The 18,388-nt window shown below is 41.3% G+C and overlaps 1 protein-coding gene across 1 annotated transcript; it reads left to right on the forward strand.

Moving 5' to 3' along the window:
• Positions 1 to 3,209: 3,209 nt before the first annotated feature.
• Positions 3,210 to 17,178, forward strand: LOC133355588 (class E basic helix-loop-helix protein 41-like). Its single transcript, XM_061572934.1, is given in 7 exon segments — positions 3,210 to 3,469; positions 3,577 to 3,640; positions 8,593 to 8,700; positions 11,816 to 11,927; positions 13,437 to 14,182; positions 14,185 to 14,238; positions 14,240 to 17,178. Coding segments are annotated over 7 exon segments (1,278 nt in total). The 5' UTR covers positions 3,210 to 3,392; the 3' UTR covers positions 14,357 to 17,178.
• The last annotated feature ends 1,210 nt before the right edge of the window (positions 17,179 to 18,388 follow it).

Below are 18,388 nucleotides of genomic sequence, written 5' to 3' on the forward strand. Positions count from 1 at the left end.
ATTCAGATGTTACAAACACCCCTGTATAGCAAGTGCTCTTAGCAGGCACCTATGAAGGCCGGCACGGTACACGAAGGGATGAGTTGCCAGCGGCGATGTTTTACACACCGCACCAGGTACTCATTTGAGGCTGAGTCGACCTCGGGGAGGAGGCCCAATACCGTTTCAGGTAAATCGTCACCGGCGTGGGCCGTGAGCGGGAAGGGAACTCGCGTCGTCGGGTTCGTAAACGCAGCGCGGCGCTGACCGCAGTGACCACAGCACGCGTTTACGCACGCAGGCACACAGGCACACACGCACACGCGCACGCAGTCACACAGGCACACAAGCACACGCGCACGCAGGCACACACACACGCAGGCACACACACACGTACGCAGGCACACACACACGCACGCAGGCACACACACGCACGCAGGCACACACGCAGGCACACACACGCGCACGCAGGCACACACACACACACGCACGTAGGCACACGCACGCAGGCACACACACGTCAGACGCTGTCGCCAACATTGTGGGGCGGCTTCGTGTCGTGTCTCCTTCCAAGGGAGAGTTTTCTGGACGAGTCTGTGGGATATTTATTTAGGGCCAGTTTATTTCTGCTCCACTGGCTCCCCACGTGCTGCGAATCTAGATTTGGCTTCCCTTTTGTAATCACGATTGGGCCAACACATGCAGACGCATGGCTATCGTGAGCTCACGTGTGCCTTTAAAGGGGCAGTTTCAATGAGTTTTTTTGTGGTTTGATTTTTTTTATCTTTGACATTCACATGGATCTTTTTATTATTATTATTTTTAAAAAAAATCCCTCTCTCCCACCCCAACTGCGGTCAGTTCTGCTATTGATGTTGCCATGATAATGTTTATGCTTTTATGGTAACGATCTGCTTAGCAGCCTTGTATAGCTTCTGATATCTCATGACATTGAGATTTAAGGTGAGTTATATAGATAGAAGTGCTCATAATAATAATAGTCTGATTTCCTACCACATCAAGCCACACATTTGTCAATATATTTTTGGCCAAACCACCCAACACAGGACCCTTACAAAAGGGTCTTGAGACTCAATGGACATCTCTGGGTGAAATTTTGTATTCATGATCCACCTCCCAGCATACCCTATTTTGACTCCCTGTTATTTTAATGTGTTTTTTAACGCGTCTTCTTGGATTACAATATATCTATAGTGTCTTGTTAGTTGGCATTAGTCTGGCTGTCAGAGTGTATCAGCATTATGAAGTTCTTCATTAAAACCCTGCGAATCTGATTGGTCCATTAGCCTGAGACATCACCGCGGTGATCCACATATTCCTATTCGTACAAATTACCATTCGTAATTGGGGCTCTGCTGAACCAAGACCTGCTATGGGGGTATTAAAGAGCACACGTTGTGTATTAACGGTGTAATAAAGTACTTTACTGTGTATAGGGCATCCACCGAGGAGATGGAGTGATGAAATCAGCTCGTTTTCAGGTGCTCGGTGGATTATTACGTCGCAGAATTACCGATGGGGTGACTTGGGGAGGTCTTCATTCAGCAGTGGAATAACCATGGCTGATGATTTTGGCACACTATTATTTTTCCATTTGTCGTTTTGGAACTATACTCATTAATTCCTCCACCCATGTGGAGGGCTTCGTCTACCAGACTGTCGTCTCGTCCGCACTGTGTTCAACCACCACCAACAACACTGCAAGCATAAAGATCTTCCGTATCGCCTTAACAAGCTGTAGGGGAAAGTGCTATTAGCGAGCACCTAAGAAGGCTGGCACGGTACACGAGGGGTGAGTTCCCAGCACTACGCCGGCCCGCCTTTGTCTCCCCAGTGGAGATGTTTTTAAACACCGCACCAGGTACATATTTGAGGCTGAGTAAGGGAGGCCCAGGACCATTTGAGATAATCGTCGCTGGTGTTGGCCGTGAGCGGGGATCCGAACTCGGGTCCCTGGGTTCGTAGCGCGGCGCGCTAACCGCTGCACCACCGCTCCCCATACTTGAGACCACAACTCACTCACACCCAGCCCACCCGTTCATCACACTCCAGGCCACAACACTTTCTCTTTCTGCTGCTCCTTCGTTCGCTCTGCTCAACTTTATAATAGTTTGCCCAAGTTCTTACAGTAACCTTGCTGAATTCAAGAAAGCATTAACGCTTATCGAAAACCGGCCAGGTGGCTCAGTGCTCGATAAAAAAAATCCCACATGTGGAAGGTTTTGAGTTAAATTCCCGGTCGGGGGATTAACTGAGCCAATCATTTCTCCGAGGTCGATAAAACGAACACCACTTTGTGGTGAAGTCAACATTTTAGTTATGAATGTCCTCGTCCCCACCGTAGGAATGAGCAATTTCCACCACTGCCTCGGGTGTGTAAAGAGCAGATGAGCACCACCTCAGTGCTCGAGCGAGCGGGAACAATCTCTTCGGAATTGACGAATAGAACTTTAAAAGTGATAATGTCTGTTGCTGGCGCTTAACGTTTTGGAACCGAGTTCAGCAACCATGGCTTAAAGAAAAGAAAATAAAAACCCCAATAATACTCAATACTGGACGGCCTTTTTATTTTCATGGTCATGTTATGTAATTGTGCAATTGTTACGCTACACGTACGCACGCGTAGTGCGGTGTGGGGACATTGTGCAGTGCCTCTTTAAAAAGAGAGAAAGTAGCTAAATAATTATATAACTGTCACCCGCCTGCACGCGAGGCACCGCACGTTCAGGGCACGTGAGCCGAGGGGCGGGGCTCGCCCACGGTGAGGGGGCGGGGCTAGCTGTGTTGATTGAGGGCAACGGGGGGGTGGGGTGGGGTGTGATGAGGGGGGGGGGCTGCGGTCGTGGGCGGAAAGGGGGGCGAGCCGGGTGGGGGGAGTGCGGGGGGGGTCACGTGTTGCGGGCGTCTCGTCTGGTCGCACACATGGCGCGCGCGGACGGTCACGTGACGGTGTAAAGAGGGGTGGGGGGGGTAAAGAGGGGTGGGGGGGGTAAAGAGGGGTGGGGGGTAAAGACGGGTGGGGGGGGGTAAAGAGGGGTGGGGGGGTAAAAAGAGGGTTGTGGGGGGGGGTAACGACGGGTGGGGGGGACGTCCCCTCCCCCTCTTTACCCCTCCCCCCCTCTACCCCTCCCCCTCTGTACCCCCCCCCCCTCGTGCCCCACCTCCCCGTGTGGCGCGCGAGTCGGACACGGCAGGAGGAGAGCGGCGAGCCGAGGCAGCAGCAGCAGCAGCGTTGGCGCCTCTTCGCTTTCCCGCGCAAAGCAAATAGTGGGGGGGGGGGGGGTTATAAATTGCAATTCATGTACGAAATATATCTAAAATAGAGTATATTAACGGAGAGCCATTCACTTTCCCTCAGAATTCAACTCGCAATTCGATTGCGCGAAAAAAAAATGTTGAACATGGATCACCGCGTCCCGAATTTTAATTCCGTGAAGGGGGACGAGCTGGACCTGCACGACCTGAGGAGGTGGGGGTGCGAGTGTTTGGTGTTGTTTCGTTAATAAGTTAACGACGTTATAGGATTTTAGCTCTGTTGTTGTTGATGGTGTTAAGTTGTTTGTTTGTTTAATGCAGCGTGGAGTTCCCGCCGCTGTTCATCTGCAAAGGCGGCCTCGCGTTTCGGAGAGAAGACAGCAAAGTGAGCCTCTTACGTTACTTATCGTTAAGTTAAATACCTTAAAGTGTGTACTGTGTTAACTATAAATAAGCAAGCAATTTAACCACAAATATGCACTCTTTACTGATGGCAATTGCCAGACTGTACCCTTTCAAACAATAAGCGAATTAAATTGTGTACATGGCTGATGCTTTTTTTCAATAGTGAATTAATATTTCATTTGTAAAATATAAAATATGCTTTCATATGTGTAATGTGTTGTTTTGTATAATATGCATGGCACGTCATCGCTGTAATTTAATGTTTTGAGAAAAAAATTAATTAGACATCTTTACAAAACTTTTGACCTCCCTTATTTACAACATTAACATATTAACGTGTATTTTTTTATTAGTTTGCAACAATTACAATAATACATTTGAACATATCTGAACTTCTATTAAGTTAATGCATTTTTTATTATTAAACATTCGGCAGCGATGCACAATTTCCGTAAACAACTCAACACGAATCTACTGCCCGACGTTTCGGGCTATGGCCTTTCATTATGGAACACCTTTGTTTAAAACAAATACATTTAACTCGGGTGAGAGAACCCACGCGATTGCAAGGGGAGCCTTGGGTGGCAGGCGATTACATAAATCTCATTGAATGAATAGCAAATTGTTAAACGCAATGCTCCTTTACATTGGAGCATGTTTGTGCTGTTGTAATGCCCCACGTAAGCATGGCAGTAAGCTTTAAATCAAAATCGCAGTAAGTGTTCGTAAGTCTAAGATAGGGGCTCAGCTGTCACGCTTTGGTGCCCAATATGAAGAGATATGCACTATGAGACCTCCTTTACCAGTGGCAAAATATAGCAATAGGTTTTTACCCTTTTAACTGGTACAAAAACTGACACCTTTATTAAAAAAAAAACCTATTGCTATATGAAGAGATATGCTTTGGGGATTGTTGGTAGCATTGTAGAGAGATTGATACAAACAGGAAGGGAATTAATTGTATTCATACTCTTAGGTTTTTTCGGTAAAGGCACGTAGGTAAAAGTAAGTAAATAATATAAATAATAATGATGATGTTTTGTATAATATACATGGCACGTCATCGCTGTAATTTAATGTTTTGAAAAAAATACTTAATTAGACATCTTTACAAAACTTATTTCTGTTATTATTTCTATTATTTTATTATTTACTTATTTTTTACCTACGTGACTTTACCCGAAAAAACCTAAGAGTATGAATCCTTGCAGTCACGAAAGCTTCAAATCTAGAATTAATTGTATTGTTTGTTGGAACGTTCTTACCCGCCCCGACTGGACCACCGCTTTACAGCTCATCGGATTCCTCAAGTTTAAATAAACATTCTAAATTCTGAATTTGCTTAAAGCTGTGCATGAACATATCCCGCAATTCGCCCGGTCTCAGATATCTGGGAAGCTAAGCAGATTTTGAGCCTGGATAATGCTTGGATTGAGCCTGGATAATGCTTGGGCATAATTTTGCGGGTCTCCTATCTGCGTTGTTAACGGTGAGAAGTCTTGAGCCGATATTCGTGGTGGTTCCCAATGGTGTAAGCCAAATCTCGTGATTAAACAATCACATTAAGCCTCAGAGGGATATGATATACTATGACCTGAGTCGACCCTGGCAAAGATTTAAACTCTTCCCCATTAGCTGTGCAGCTTCATGTTTTAGCAACTGATCTATTATATCCTGCAGACATAAAGGTCGTAATTAACCTTGTGTGGCATTTAAAAAAAAGTGGTGACCTTGACTGTGGCTCAAACCCAATACCCTGAAATTAAATAACCAACCCCTAACCAGAACTAATTTTTCATATTATAGAATTATGAATCACTACCAATTTGAAAACAAGACTATATAGACATGAATCTACCCTGCTTGTAAATCCTCCCCACATTGGACGAGTCGTGGGGGTTATTTGACGATATTTCACGACACTGGTCTATGCGGGTTTATGATGATGTGGAACATAGACATGGGGATACAATACAGTACAACAATTTATATCTCTGCACTGCTCTCTGCTGCCCACAAAGTGTCCCCCCCTCAGTCTATAACTACCGGTTTTATGCATGGTCGTTGCCCATCAAAAACAGTGTAATAATATCTGCTTAGCTTTCAAGATCTGATGAGATCAGTTCACATTATGGGTGCTTTGGTCAGAGGCAAAAGCAGAAGTAGTACTGTGGAATTTGACATTGCAGAAGAGGAGATTATTTGCAAAGAACTGAAGTGATGCACAATAACAGGCTAATTTATGGTCGCCGGAGTTTTACGTCCCACCATAGTTAGGAAAGCACATTTATAATGTAAGAGCAACGATGCAGGTGAGAAAGATGTTTCTCATTTAAAACAGCAGGTGTGTGGCCATTGAAAAATTGGCACACAATCATGAGGCTCATCCAGACCACTTGTGTTGTTGAAAGACATTCTTGAAAAAACAAATAGCTGCAAGTTTATTACAAACGTGCACATATATGAGATTAGCTTTTTCCTAATATTCTTCAAAACGCATTTGACACAGCAGTAATCTTTTTACATTTACTGAAAATAATTTTCAGATAGACCGTTGGGAATTACTTTTATATTCAAATACTTGAACTGACTAGAATGAAATTTTGATGAAAATATAATTTCACCCATCCCCTAAGTTCTAATAGTATCTTAGTAAATATTGGACAAGAGTTTTTATGATGTATTGGTGAATAATGAAATCTACATTTTGTGAATTAATGCAAAGGTATGCTAGAGAAAAAGTTAATGATTTGAGAATAAATTAATTGCTTGAACAATTTCTGCTTGAAACATACATTTCAGTCGTCTTGGGATTGTTTTTTTTTTACCAAAAGTGCCTGTGAAACAAGTGGCCCAGAAACTATTTATTTGTACACAAACAACAACTCGGTAAACGATAACTTAACGGCTCGGAATAACGACATTATCCTCTTCAATTAAATGTCGAATTATAAAATGACTTGCTTACATTACATTATTTTACAAAGCTTAAACCGGTTGTGTATACCGGTGGACATGTGTCGACTGCAAGCAAACCACTTGCGTACACTGAGAGCATTGATCCATTGCAGCAACGAGTGTGACGTGTGCTCGTTTAGCGCTTTATTCCATTTCACTCATGTACGGGGGACAGTGCTGGGTAATCCTTTGGTTTTCCTTTGACACAAACACCCATGGATTATCGAGGGTGCCATTAGCAAAAAACTAAATAAATGTGCCCTTGCCTCGGGGGTCAGATGCCCGTCAATTTAAAGCCCTGTAAGCTCTCCACTAAATCTGGGGGGAGTTGGCAAGCACGAGGGGCTATTAGGCTACTGTCATTTACAAAGTGAGACACATACTTTTACAGTCATCGTGGCACTTCATTATTACATATTTCATTGAGACGTCCAGGGTGATGACTATGTACTTTCATTGGGTTACATTTTTAAAGTAGTTACATTGAGCAATTTTCACAATGGTTACTGCTACACCCTGGACATATTTTACTGTCGATGTAGGATGAATGTGGATGGTCAGAATAAACACCTCAGTTGAGACTCATACATTGCTTATCCTGGCTTGGACAACCACATCAGAACATCAACAGGCCAATGTGCAAATTTTCATAAATGGAAATCAGAGACAAAGCACAGTGCGATTGTGGCCAATGCAACCCAAATTATAGACCTTTTAGTATACCACTGTTATCCTGCGCTCCTTCAACGGAGGAATAACAAAACTACACGCACTGTCTCCAAAAGCCCTCATGGCTAAAATAAAACATGCATATTCTTGGTTCTTTCGGTAAAGTCACGTAGAAGGGAAATAATAAAATAATAATAAAACGCCACTTTTTTTCAAATTTTCTTGCTGTGGTTTTCACACCTGATGATGATTGCTTGTGTTGCAATCGAAACGTCGTGAAAATGTTATTTTTTATTTTCATTATTTTATTATTTCCCTTCTACATGACTTTACCGAAAGAACCAAGAATATGAATCCTTGCAGTCACGAAAGCTTTAAATCGAAATAAAACATGCAGTTAAATTTAAAAAATTACGTACGTCAACCAAATATATCCAAGCATAAATTTCCAGACAAGTTTTAACACGTTCTATTCAAACAGCTTAATAACTGTGCTTGTGGAATGTATAGCACCATTTTGATAACTGAGTAGAGAATACTACTTTGTACAATATTAGTGGTGGCCAAATTATGGCTCATGAGCCGCATTCAATTTCCGGGCAATTCAATTGTGGCTTGGTAGATACCACAGCTTATTTTAAACTTCTTAATGTACCTTTATTTCTGTAGAAACAGGAACAACCTATGGAATTAGGAGTTGCCCAGGGGCAGTGCCCCTGGCAGCAGAGCCAAACACGAGTACACTGCTCCCATATGTATTCAGAAATTCAAAACCATGAGAAAGTCGGCCGCATGACCACCCCGCATGACCTGCTCAGAAAACGTGCCCTTAATTGTATCTCCTGTATGTTGAACTTCTTTCGCGCCATACGTAGCCAACCGTGTTATTTAAACACGCTCTGCTAGAGCACTTCATTTTTCATATTTTTTTATCATTTTAACAGCTTTTTAGTGGATGGCGTCCATGGCTCTTAGCTATATGACGTTGTTGATATGTGGCGTGTATTGTCAATAAATTTGGCCACCCCTTGTACTGTGATTAGACAGTCTATGGCCTATTCCTGCAACCCAAAAAGATAGAAATAACCTTGAAAGATAGAAATCAGTAAGAAAACATTCTAAGCTGTTTTCAATATAAAAGGAAGTTTCGAACTCTCCCTCGTCTTTAAAGATTTCTTTGAGTATTTTTAACTAAACCCAATAGCAGCATTTATTTTCTTCAAAGTTACATCTGAAGTATCTACAAAAGTTAACTGTTATTGTTATACATGTCAAATTAATGTTTTGTGATTTGCTTGTTTTCAGGAGGCATACAAGCTACCACATCGACTCATAGAGAAGAAAAGGAGGGATCGCATTAATGAGTGCATCGCACAGCTTAAAGATTTGCTCCCTGAACATCTCAAACTATCAGTAGGTCCTGCACAAATTCTGTGTTTAATATTACTTCAACCTGTGTCTGTTTATATGTCGGAGTATAATATGAGCTTGTATTGATTGGATTTTGCTGAGGTTTGTATGTTCATTTTCCACTGCTTAAAATACTTGTTCATTACAATTATGGTTTTGTAAACTTGTATGCGATTATTTTTGTTCAATCAAACATGACACTTACTTTTGGATTTGCAGTTCATGCAAGGAGAAGGAAATTGTATGATGTTTGTTTTATATAGTATATAATATATTTTTTATCAGTAAAACTGTTGAAACATGATTGGAAATTTTAAGTAAAAGAACAGTCTTATTAAAATGTTGTAATTGTATATAGGCAGCAGTATATACATATAGCAAAAACACAAATGCAGAACAGAAGTCAATACGAATTCAACTCAGACACTTATATAATAATGTTTGTAATCAGAAGCATTATTTCAGATATAAATGTAGTATTTTGACTGCACGTGAGTTCATGATGCATTGAAATGAACCATAGAATTCACCTTAGATGGATTTTCTCGCACAAAAAGGACATCTCAATAATGGACATCAATTTCAGATAATTATTGTAAATGCCAGCCACCTGCATGAAAGCACATCTATTATAAAGCAGGCGAGAAGTGGCTGTCGCATAATGAAAAATTGTCTTGAGTGCGTAGTGGCTCCCTGATATCCCTTGTCCTCCACTCAGCAGGCGACTCAAAATCCCACCGTTGCCACCGTTTCCTAGCAATGGACACGTTTCCCAACAACCACTGTGCCACACTACCTCCCTCCCTCACTCTACTTTCTCTCCCTCCAATCCCTCCCTCCCACTCTACCTCATTGGGAAAGCACAGCTGGCGCAGAGTTTTTGCACCTCATGTGGAGGAGGAGGAGAAGGAGAACAAATTAATACTTATTTTAAAAGCATGCACATTTTTTTCTCTCTCAAAATATGGAAAGTGTTCTTTTTTTTTCCCTCTGAATTTTTTTTATTTGCTTGCGTTACAGTTTTGAAAGTAATTATGCTGTCTTGAAATATTAGCTTTTTTTTCTTGGCATTGCTGTAGATTGTAGAATATTTGTATCAGCGAGGCATAAAACACACAGTAGACGACTTAGTTATGCATGAGGCATTTTACACAAGACAGCTAATTTTATAATTGCCTAAAGGGCAGGTCACGGTCTTATTAAAAGTTGGCAATTATGCACGAAGTGTCTTAAGGTCTTTAAAAAATGTCTAGGTATACTGGAAAAAATAATGAACATGTTATTAATGGATTAATTTAAGTTTCAACTTTTTCTCTTGTATTACATGTAATGTATGTGTTATGGTGTAGTTCTTTGTCTTTTTAACCTCTGCTATGAGATTACACCATCAAACACTTCAACTAGGAGCGCTGAAACTATTTCCAGCGTGCTGCAATGCAAACCTGTAATGGGTTGCAATGCTACGTTGATAGGCAGACATAGTGGACAAGGACAACATGTTTTAAAGATGTTTTCTTCATAAGCACGTGTGGTATAAGCCAAGACAGATTACATTTAAAAGTGATTAATTTTCCTGACGTTTAATTATCCAGAAACCCAAGTACGTGTTTATAAACGTGTCATCCGAGTCAAATCCGGAAGCGCACAAGTAAAGACATTAAATATTTCTGCCTCGAATGTATCCTAGTTTTTAGCCAGTGATTAATGTTTGAGGTTAACGTGATGCATTGACTGCTTTGTCATAACAAAGCGGCAATAATTTATCATGCACAACACAATACAAAAGTAACCATGCACTCAAACTTGTTTACATAAGATTTGTAGTTCACGGTGGAATATGCTTATTGTACTGTAAGCCAGGGCTGAAGTTATTACTCTGCACTAAAATCTAACTTATTTGACAGTTTTGTAATGGTTGGAGTACTTTATCGAAGTAAAACGTTGATTCATTCCAGTCATACATCTAAGCCCTACACTGGTCTGTTGGCCACGTAAACAACTCACTGGTCAAAAGAGACTGGTACTTCCACAAATTTCTATATGGCACTTACCATTACCTCATTGCTCAATGTGGTTCTGTATAGTGAGGTCTGATGTGACTTGCATGGAATTTAAATGCATTTCTATTAAACATTAGACCCCTTGTTCCAGTCAGGTGTGTCAACTCATTAATGCAAGCGTTTGGAACCAAATTTGCAAACTTGCAAAAGGTTAACCGTGCGTCACTACATGGTACACAATGCAAAACGGTCTTAGAAGACTGGGCATTTAGTACTGCACTTAAGGATATTTGTGCTCACAGGCAAAATATATAATTCGTCTTTCAAACCCTACACGTCATATAAAAATACAGTAAAACCTTGGATTGCGAGTAACTTGGTCTGCGAGTGTTTTGCAAGACGAGCAAATTTTTTAAATACATATTTATTTGATAAACGAGCGAGGTCTTGCAATATCAGTAGTACGTGTATACGCTTTGTCTGCCGAGCGTCACGTGACCACAACTGATATACGAGTGCTTTGGATTACAAACACGTTTCCGGAACGAATTATGCTCGCAATCCAAGGGTTTACCGTATATGAGAATAAAAGTTTTCTCTCTGGATTCCTGTCTGGCTGTCTGGCAATACCCGAGATTAAATATACAGTACACAGCGCAGTAGATAAGATGCAACAGTCAGCTGTAGGAAAAGCATTTTAAAAGTGGGAGAACTAATTCTGAATTATGGAAGACACTAGATGGTACATATTAAAAAGCATTTTTTTATAGATACTCAAATTGTGTTGGGCTTTCTTCATTAGATACATTTTTTCCAGATCATATTGTGCAAACAGTTGCATAGATTGATCTTCACTATTATTATTCAACAACCAACACAGCCTCTGCACCTTGCCATCAGGTCTAGAAAACACAATCTAAATTAAAGCAACATTTAATCAACCAATCAGTGCAACCATTAACCCATGTCAAGATATTATTTCCTGAATAAAATAAAAAAAACCTAAATTTTAAAGTCATTGTCACGCTCATTCACATGTCTGCTTGCACTCGTTTAGCATTCTGCACATGTGCACATGTAATAATGCGTGTGAATACATGTTTACTGTGTGAGTGTAGACCCTGGGTCATCTGGAGAAGGCTGTGGTGCTGGAACTGACATTGAAACACGTGAAAACACTGACTTCCCTGACCCAGCAACAGCAAGAGCGGCTTAATGTACTGCAGAAAGGTGCGTGGCAGAACAGAATTGCACCACCACAGTTGTAGACTATAGAAAGGAAAAAAAAACGAGAGCATTTTTTTCACAGCCAATTCTATGGCAATCAAATTGCATTCCTTAAAACCAGAATGCGTAAACTTGACTTTACAACTTAAGCGAGTAATGCCATGTTCATTTATTGACACTGTACAACGTAACTTTAGTTAAATTTTTTTACTAATAAATCAGCACATATAGAGGTAGAATAAAATCCCTGTTGAGAGACTTAACATGCATTAAATATCAATAAACCCTATTCATAATTGGTTTTTTACCCTTCTATCTGGCAACAAAACTGACACCTTTTTACAAGGAGTCATGTTTGCATAGACCACAATACCTGCAGTCATAATACAAACAACAGAACATAACTCTGATAATGTGCACTGTCCTTGAAGTTGATTGGTCCACACCCGAGACAGCTTTCCTTAGAGCCTAGTGTCACATGGGTTGGACCAGATGACGCCAAAAGGCGCACAACTCAAAGACAATGCACCATCAGAGTATGAGAGCTCGGGGCAAGCATCTACACTATGGGAACCTCATTTGCCTGTAAAAATATGATAATTGGTTTTTCACCCTTCTATCTGGCAACAAAACTGACACCTTTTTACAAGGAGTCATGTTTGCATAGACCGCAATACCTGCAGTCATAATACAAACAACAGAACATAACTCTGATAATGTGCACTGTCCTGAAGTTGATTGGTCCACACCCGAGACAGCTTTCCTTAGAGCCTAGTCTCACATGGGTTGGACCAGATGACGCCAAAAGGCGCACAACTCAAAGACAATGCACCATCAGAGTATGAGAGCTTGGAGCAAACATCTAATCTATTTTGTATTCTTACAAATTCCTGGAATCTTAACATACATTTTTGGTTATGTTGGTACATGTAAGTGATCTGCAATTCCATGTACTCTGTTGTCATCTTATTTTTTAATTGTGATGTGGAATTGAAATTGGTTAGGGTGCACTTCCTAAATTTTTAGTTTCAGAGTAAACGTCTCCGTTTTATTATTGATTCCTATCAGATAAGGAAATATAGTTTTGAAACTGATACAAAAGGATCCGTTTCTGGTTAAAAATGTGGAACAATTTTTTTTCTTCATATTTCTTCTTAGAATTGAGTTAATTTGGGAGAAAGGAATGAAGCAACATGGATTTAGACTATGCGCACAGCTACACATGTGAATGTGGGTGGGAAATAAATAAAGGAATAATAATGTAGATTATTTCGGCACCCTTAACAATGGATCTCATGGAACAAAATATACCACTGTAATCTGTTTGTCTAAGGCAGCCTCACTGGGTCTCAATATTCTTATTAATGAGGATGCTGCATTGGGGATATTTAGCCAAATTACATGAAGGAGTAGCATGAGGGAGAAAACCAGAGTGCCTTCATATGAGGGGCTACTATTAAGGGTATATGCACAATAAAATTAACATCATGTCTGCTGTACTGCTTGGTTCAGGAGAGCAGCCAGAACTCGACGACCAAACTGGGCTGCAGGCTTTCCGGCTGGGCTACCACGCGTGCGCACGTGAGGTCCTCACGTACCTGGCGCGCCAGGAGAGGTGGGGGGCGTGTGAAGCCAGCAGCCCCGGCCTGCTCAGCCACCTGCAGAGGGCTGTCACCCTGGGCCTTCCTGACGGCGTCGCGTCTTCTCTCTCCGTCGACCCTCGCTCCTGTACCGCCGCCGAAGAAGAAGAAGACGGCAGCAGAAGGGGAGCTGGAGGGCCGCACTGCGTTCCCGTCATCCGAAGGGGTGCCCTCGGAGGCGGCGCCGCCTCTGGCGGCACGGAGGCGGCGGGATCCCCCCACCCCGCGGCGGCGGATGGGGCTGGCGACGCGACGCGGGCGTCCTCGAACAGCGACACGGACAGCGACAGCGGCTACGGCGGGGACGGTGGCGCCCGGTGCGCCGGCGGGGGCGGCTGCCGGGAGGGGGCGCGGGTGAAGCGTGAACGGGTGGCGGGGCACGCGCCCGACCGCCGATCCAAGAAGCGGCGCTTCAAGGTGGAGCCCGAGTGTCGGGCGGACGCGACGGCGGCGCGGGCGGCACCGCTGGGCGGCGAACGGGGAGCAGGTTGCGCGTCGGAACTGGCTACGAACGGGCCGAACCAGCCCTTTATCGTGCCCTTCTACCTGGTGCACCCGGCGGCGGCCGCGGCGGCCGCTGCTGCAGCCGCGTACGGGCCCATGGTGGAAGGAAAGGCCGCGCACATGGCTTTGCGCCACTCCTGGACAAGATGCCGTTCCCGCTGCTCTACTCAGGGTCTGCCACCTGCGCTCGCCGCTGCAGCTCTGCACAACATGCAGCAGCAGCAGCAGCAAAGCCTATCCAGCATCGGCACTCCGAGCAGCCCGGCCTCCGAGGACGATATTGAGTGAGGCTCGGAGATGAGCAACCTCTTTCCCAGTGCGAGTCTCCGCAGTTTGTGTTTTCCATGGATTTTTTATTTTTAAGTTCCCCACTGTCTTCATAGCTGCTATGAACTTTCTTACCCACCCCTACTGGACATCTTCATAGCTCATCAGATTCCTCCAGTATAAACAAATATTCTGATTCTGTCTGATGAAGGTAAACTTGACTTTCTGGAGGCTCAATGAACAATTTTGTTTACAAAGTCCATTGTTTTCTACCCAAATCTAAAAGGCCACTTGTGTTTGTGAGACAATTATAAAAATGCCTGCAAAGCTGCATCGACCTGCATTACCATGGTTATGTTTTTTAAATCACGTTTTGGAAAGAATGCTCATATGGGCATTACTTAAAGTGAGTGTTGTGAAATGAGGGTGGTTACAGTGAGTGTTAGCAAGTTTTAAATAAACTGGAAGAAAGCAAAACACACCTGGTGTTGAAAGTTTTATGTTTATTGTAAGAGAAATGAAATGTGGATGCAGCAGACCTACAATGTGCCTAAAATGTGGACTCTGAAGGTGAATTAAAATGAAAAAAATGTGTAGCACACAAACGAAAAATGTACATGACTAAACACATTTATGAACATCTATTTAATACTGAAGTACATTTTAATGATGGAAGATCACACACACACTTTGAACTAAGTTGTGTGTCACCAAGTATTGCGTTCCAGAATGTGGTAGAGTGAGAGTTGCTGAACACTGGTTAACAAAATCAACAATGTACAAAGTTGTTTCTGCATATGGACCTTAATGCTTACAAAACTTCATGGGCAGTGTTGACGTGAATAGTACAGTTTGCTATATTTTTATGTCACGGTGGTGCAAATATAGACATTTTCAGACCAGGACAAATTGTCAAGTTGCATATGTAAAGAAAGAGTAATTACAAATTAAAGTTGTTTGAATCGCTTGGATTAAAACAAGAGGTTGTGGTATATAATTTGTTTCTGTTCAAGTTGAAAGCACATCTGAAATCAATTCATGGAGCTTTGTAATATTGACTGTGTCGGTTTACGGTCTGTGGATGCTACGGGGTCCAGCATTGTGACTTTGAGTCACAAACATCCATGTAGCTTCAACTGTGTGGTCTAAACGTTATAAAAGCAATGTTATTGTTAAACTATTTAAGTCTATAATAAAGGTACATTATAACATAGGATCTGTACTCGGCTTTAATGATAATCACGAGAGTGTTTTGCGTGGTGTTCCGTGCTTTATAACTTGCACTACCTTAGACGCTTTGATTGTTGCTTTCTGTACAGGGCCTTGCCACATTAGGTTTCAATGTTTGGATAATATTATCCACTCTTGATCATGTTTAACAGAATTAGGTTTTGTGCGCAGGTCTGAGCTTTAACAAGTTATGTTTTTCTGTCACAATTTACGTTAAAAATATAATCATAACGGTGTTAAATATTGTCCATTTCTAAACAATCACATAAGTTTTTATTAATCCTCATGAATAAAAATTAGGATACCTGTTAATATAACTTTATATAAACAATACATTCACAGTATAGTAATGGTATGAATAGAGAGCAATCATAACATTGTTAATATGACTAAAATAAGTATATAGCCTGTACTGTGTTAAAAAAAAGATAAAATTCACACATTGTTTGCACGTTACTAACATAACGACTTTGATACAGGATTTATTTGGCAATGCATTCACATATACAAAACACTCAAAATATGTATAATTGGCCAATATACGCCGTGATGAATGATGATAGTGACTTAGCTAGCGATATGTTGGCCAACATAGGCCTGTGATGAATCGTAAAAGTTATTTGGCTGTCAGTAGCTATTGTACTGTTGTAAGGCTCTTACAACAGCAATGCACAACAATTCAATTACATGATTACAAGCAATTTGCTTTTGCCTCGTGTATAATTCTGCAAACGATTTACAATTTGTTTCGTGTAATTTTCACGTGCAAAAAAACCCCATTACAACAGATGCAAACTTAATCAAACGGCATAACATTTCCAGACAGGGTCTGGCACTCCAACAAACGGAACGGTAATTTGGCTTGGCCCGAGAAACGTGAGAGCTCCGTGTATATATTTTGTTTTAAAATTTGCCATTTTTTTGCCTACATTTAGGCGAGGCTGTTTTGTCTTAAAATGTTTTTTTGGAGAAAAGAAATATTTTTGTAATGGTGTTCGAGCAACAGAATGTACACGAAAATGTTGGCGGATGACTGAAGTTTGTATTCCTCGACGCTATCATTGTGTTAGTCTGCCACTAGTATTGCTGTACATTATGTATGTACATGTAGTAGTGTCACTTGTTGCTGCTTCTAATACGATAAATTAAATTATTTTAAACCAAGTTATTTTTACATTTGTTGTTTTTTTTTCGACGAGGAAAGTGAATGGAGGTTCACCAAAGAAGCAGGAAAGATGACAATGTTCCAGACTTCACTGTAGCGAGACAAATGCACTAAGATTATAAACACATAGTGGATAATTTTAAATCTATATTCTGTTCGTGAATAAAATGTCATCTTTAGCCTAACGAGAGTGTGCTTACGTTTCTTTTGTTTAAATAATGCGACACGTGTGTGACTCGGTTTGCTCTGTATAAGATTGCATTGGCCTACGCTAAATTATTCGTGTCTTCATCTTATTTTAACTTATATAGCGCCTTGACCGAGGGGCTATATAAACCAGTGATCACACAACTTAGAAACAAATGTTTTGTTGAGCATTAACTGTAGCTCACTCATTTTTTGTAAGTTTAGTTTGTTAAGTGGAAATAAAAATAGGAGACAAACCTTTCGCGTTTCAGGAAGCACCGTGTGTTTTGTTCCTTATGCAGCACATGGAATAGCACGCGTACATTTTACATGATATCACTGTGAAGGTGCACTTAAATGCATTTCCAAACACTTTCTTTGATGTAATGGAACGATTGTATGTATGCATGTTGAACTTCTTTGGCACCGTACTCATCGGAGGTGCAGGGGAAGGACAAACTAAACAGAATGTAGTACTAAAGAAATGTATTTTTAATTTATAACGATAAGATATCACCACTCCTGAATGGAGCATGTGTGATGTTCAACAGATTTCATGTGCATTAAGTTTAGAATATCTGCTTGAAACCTGTTTGGATAATGCAACTACAGTATAAATACACCTCAAAACACATTTCATGAGGATGTATATTAAATGCCAACATTATTGCGTAAAAAATACCATCATTAATTCATAGCACTGAAAAGCGTGACCGACATTTTAAGATAAAAAATGACCAGCAAGAAATTGTAGTACATTCACTGTTTATTTATCGGCAGCTCTTCGAGCACAACATTCGATTTTTTAGACACTTGAGTATTTGTTTTAGAGTAGTGGAAGGAACTGGAGTATAAATGACAGAAGGGAGTTAAGAAAGTGTTGCTGATGAGTTGTTTGAGGATGACGGTAGGAGTTTGTGGACTTCATTGCGGGAGGCAAAGGAGAATGTGTTAACAGGGGTGTGGATATGTATGCCGATGTTTGTGTAGTGACATCGGGACTCACTACATATGTATGTTGAACTTATTTCGCATCGTACAAAGTCAACCGTGCTTATTGGGAGGTGCGGGGTAGATGTACTCGCGTGTTTTAACCAAGGCCGTAATTATAATGCAGCACATGCTCAAAATGTCCCCCCCAATATATTGCTATAAAATGGATTTCTGTTTATATGATTGTGAGTATGGTTGTAGTTTATTCATCCCTAATCTCTGCTATTACATACAATGAAACAAGAAAAGGTAAAAAAGAAAAAAAAAGCAATGTAATACAATACACTATTAGACATTATTGTAAAAAATAAATAAAATAAGTCCATCCTATGTGTTAGTGAATCAAAAAAATATTTTTTTGGCAGGAAAAGAGTTTTCAAATTTAGATTTTATTTTTCTGAGGGGGGGGGGGGGAACCCCAGACCCCCTGGAAGATTTGATCCCCCCCCCCCCCCCAATGTTGACTCCATGGCTACGGC

This window comes from Lethenteron reissneri, chromosome 51, assembly GCF_015708825.2.
Source record: "Lethenteron reissneri isolate LAM-NWPU_2019-01 chromosome 51, ASM1570882v1, whole genome shotgun sequence".
Classification (NCBI taxonomy): Eukaryota; Metazoa; Chordata; class Hyperoartia; order Petromyzontiformes; family Petromyzontidae; genus Lethenteron; species Lethenteron reissneri.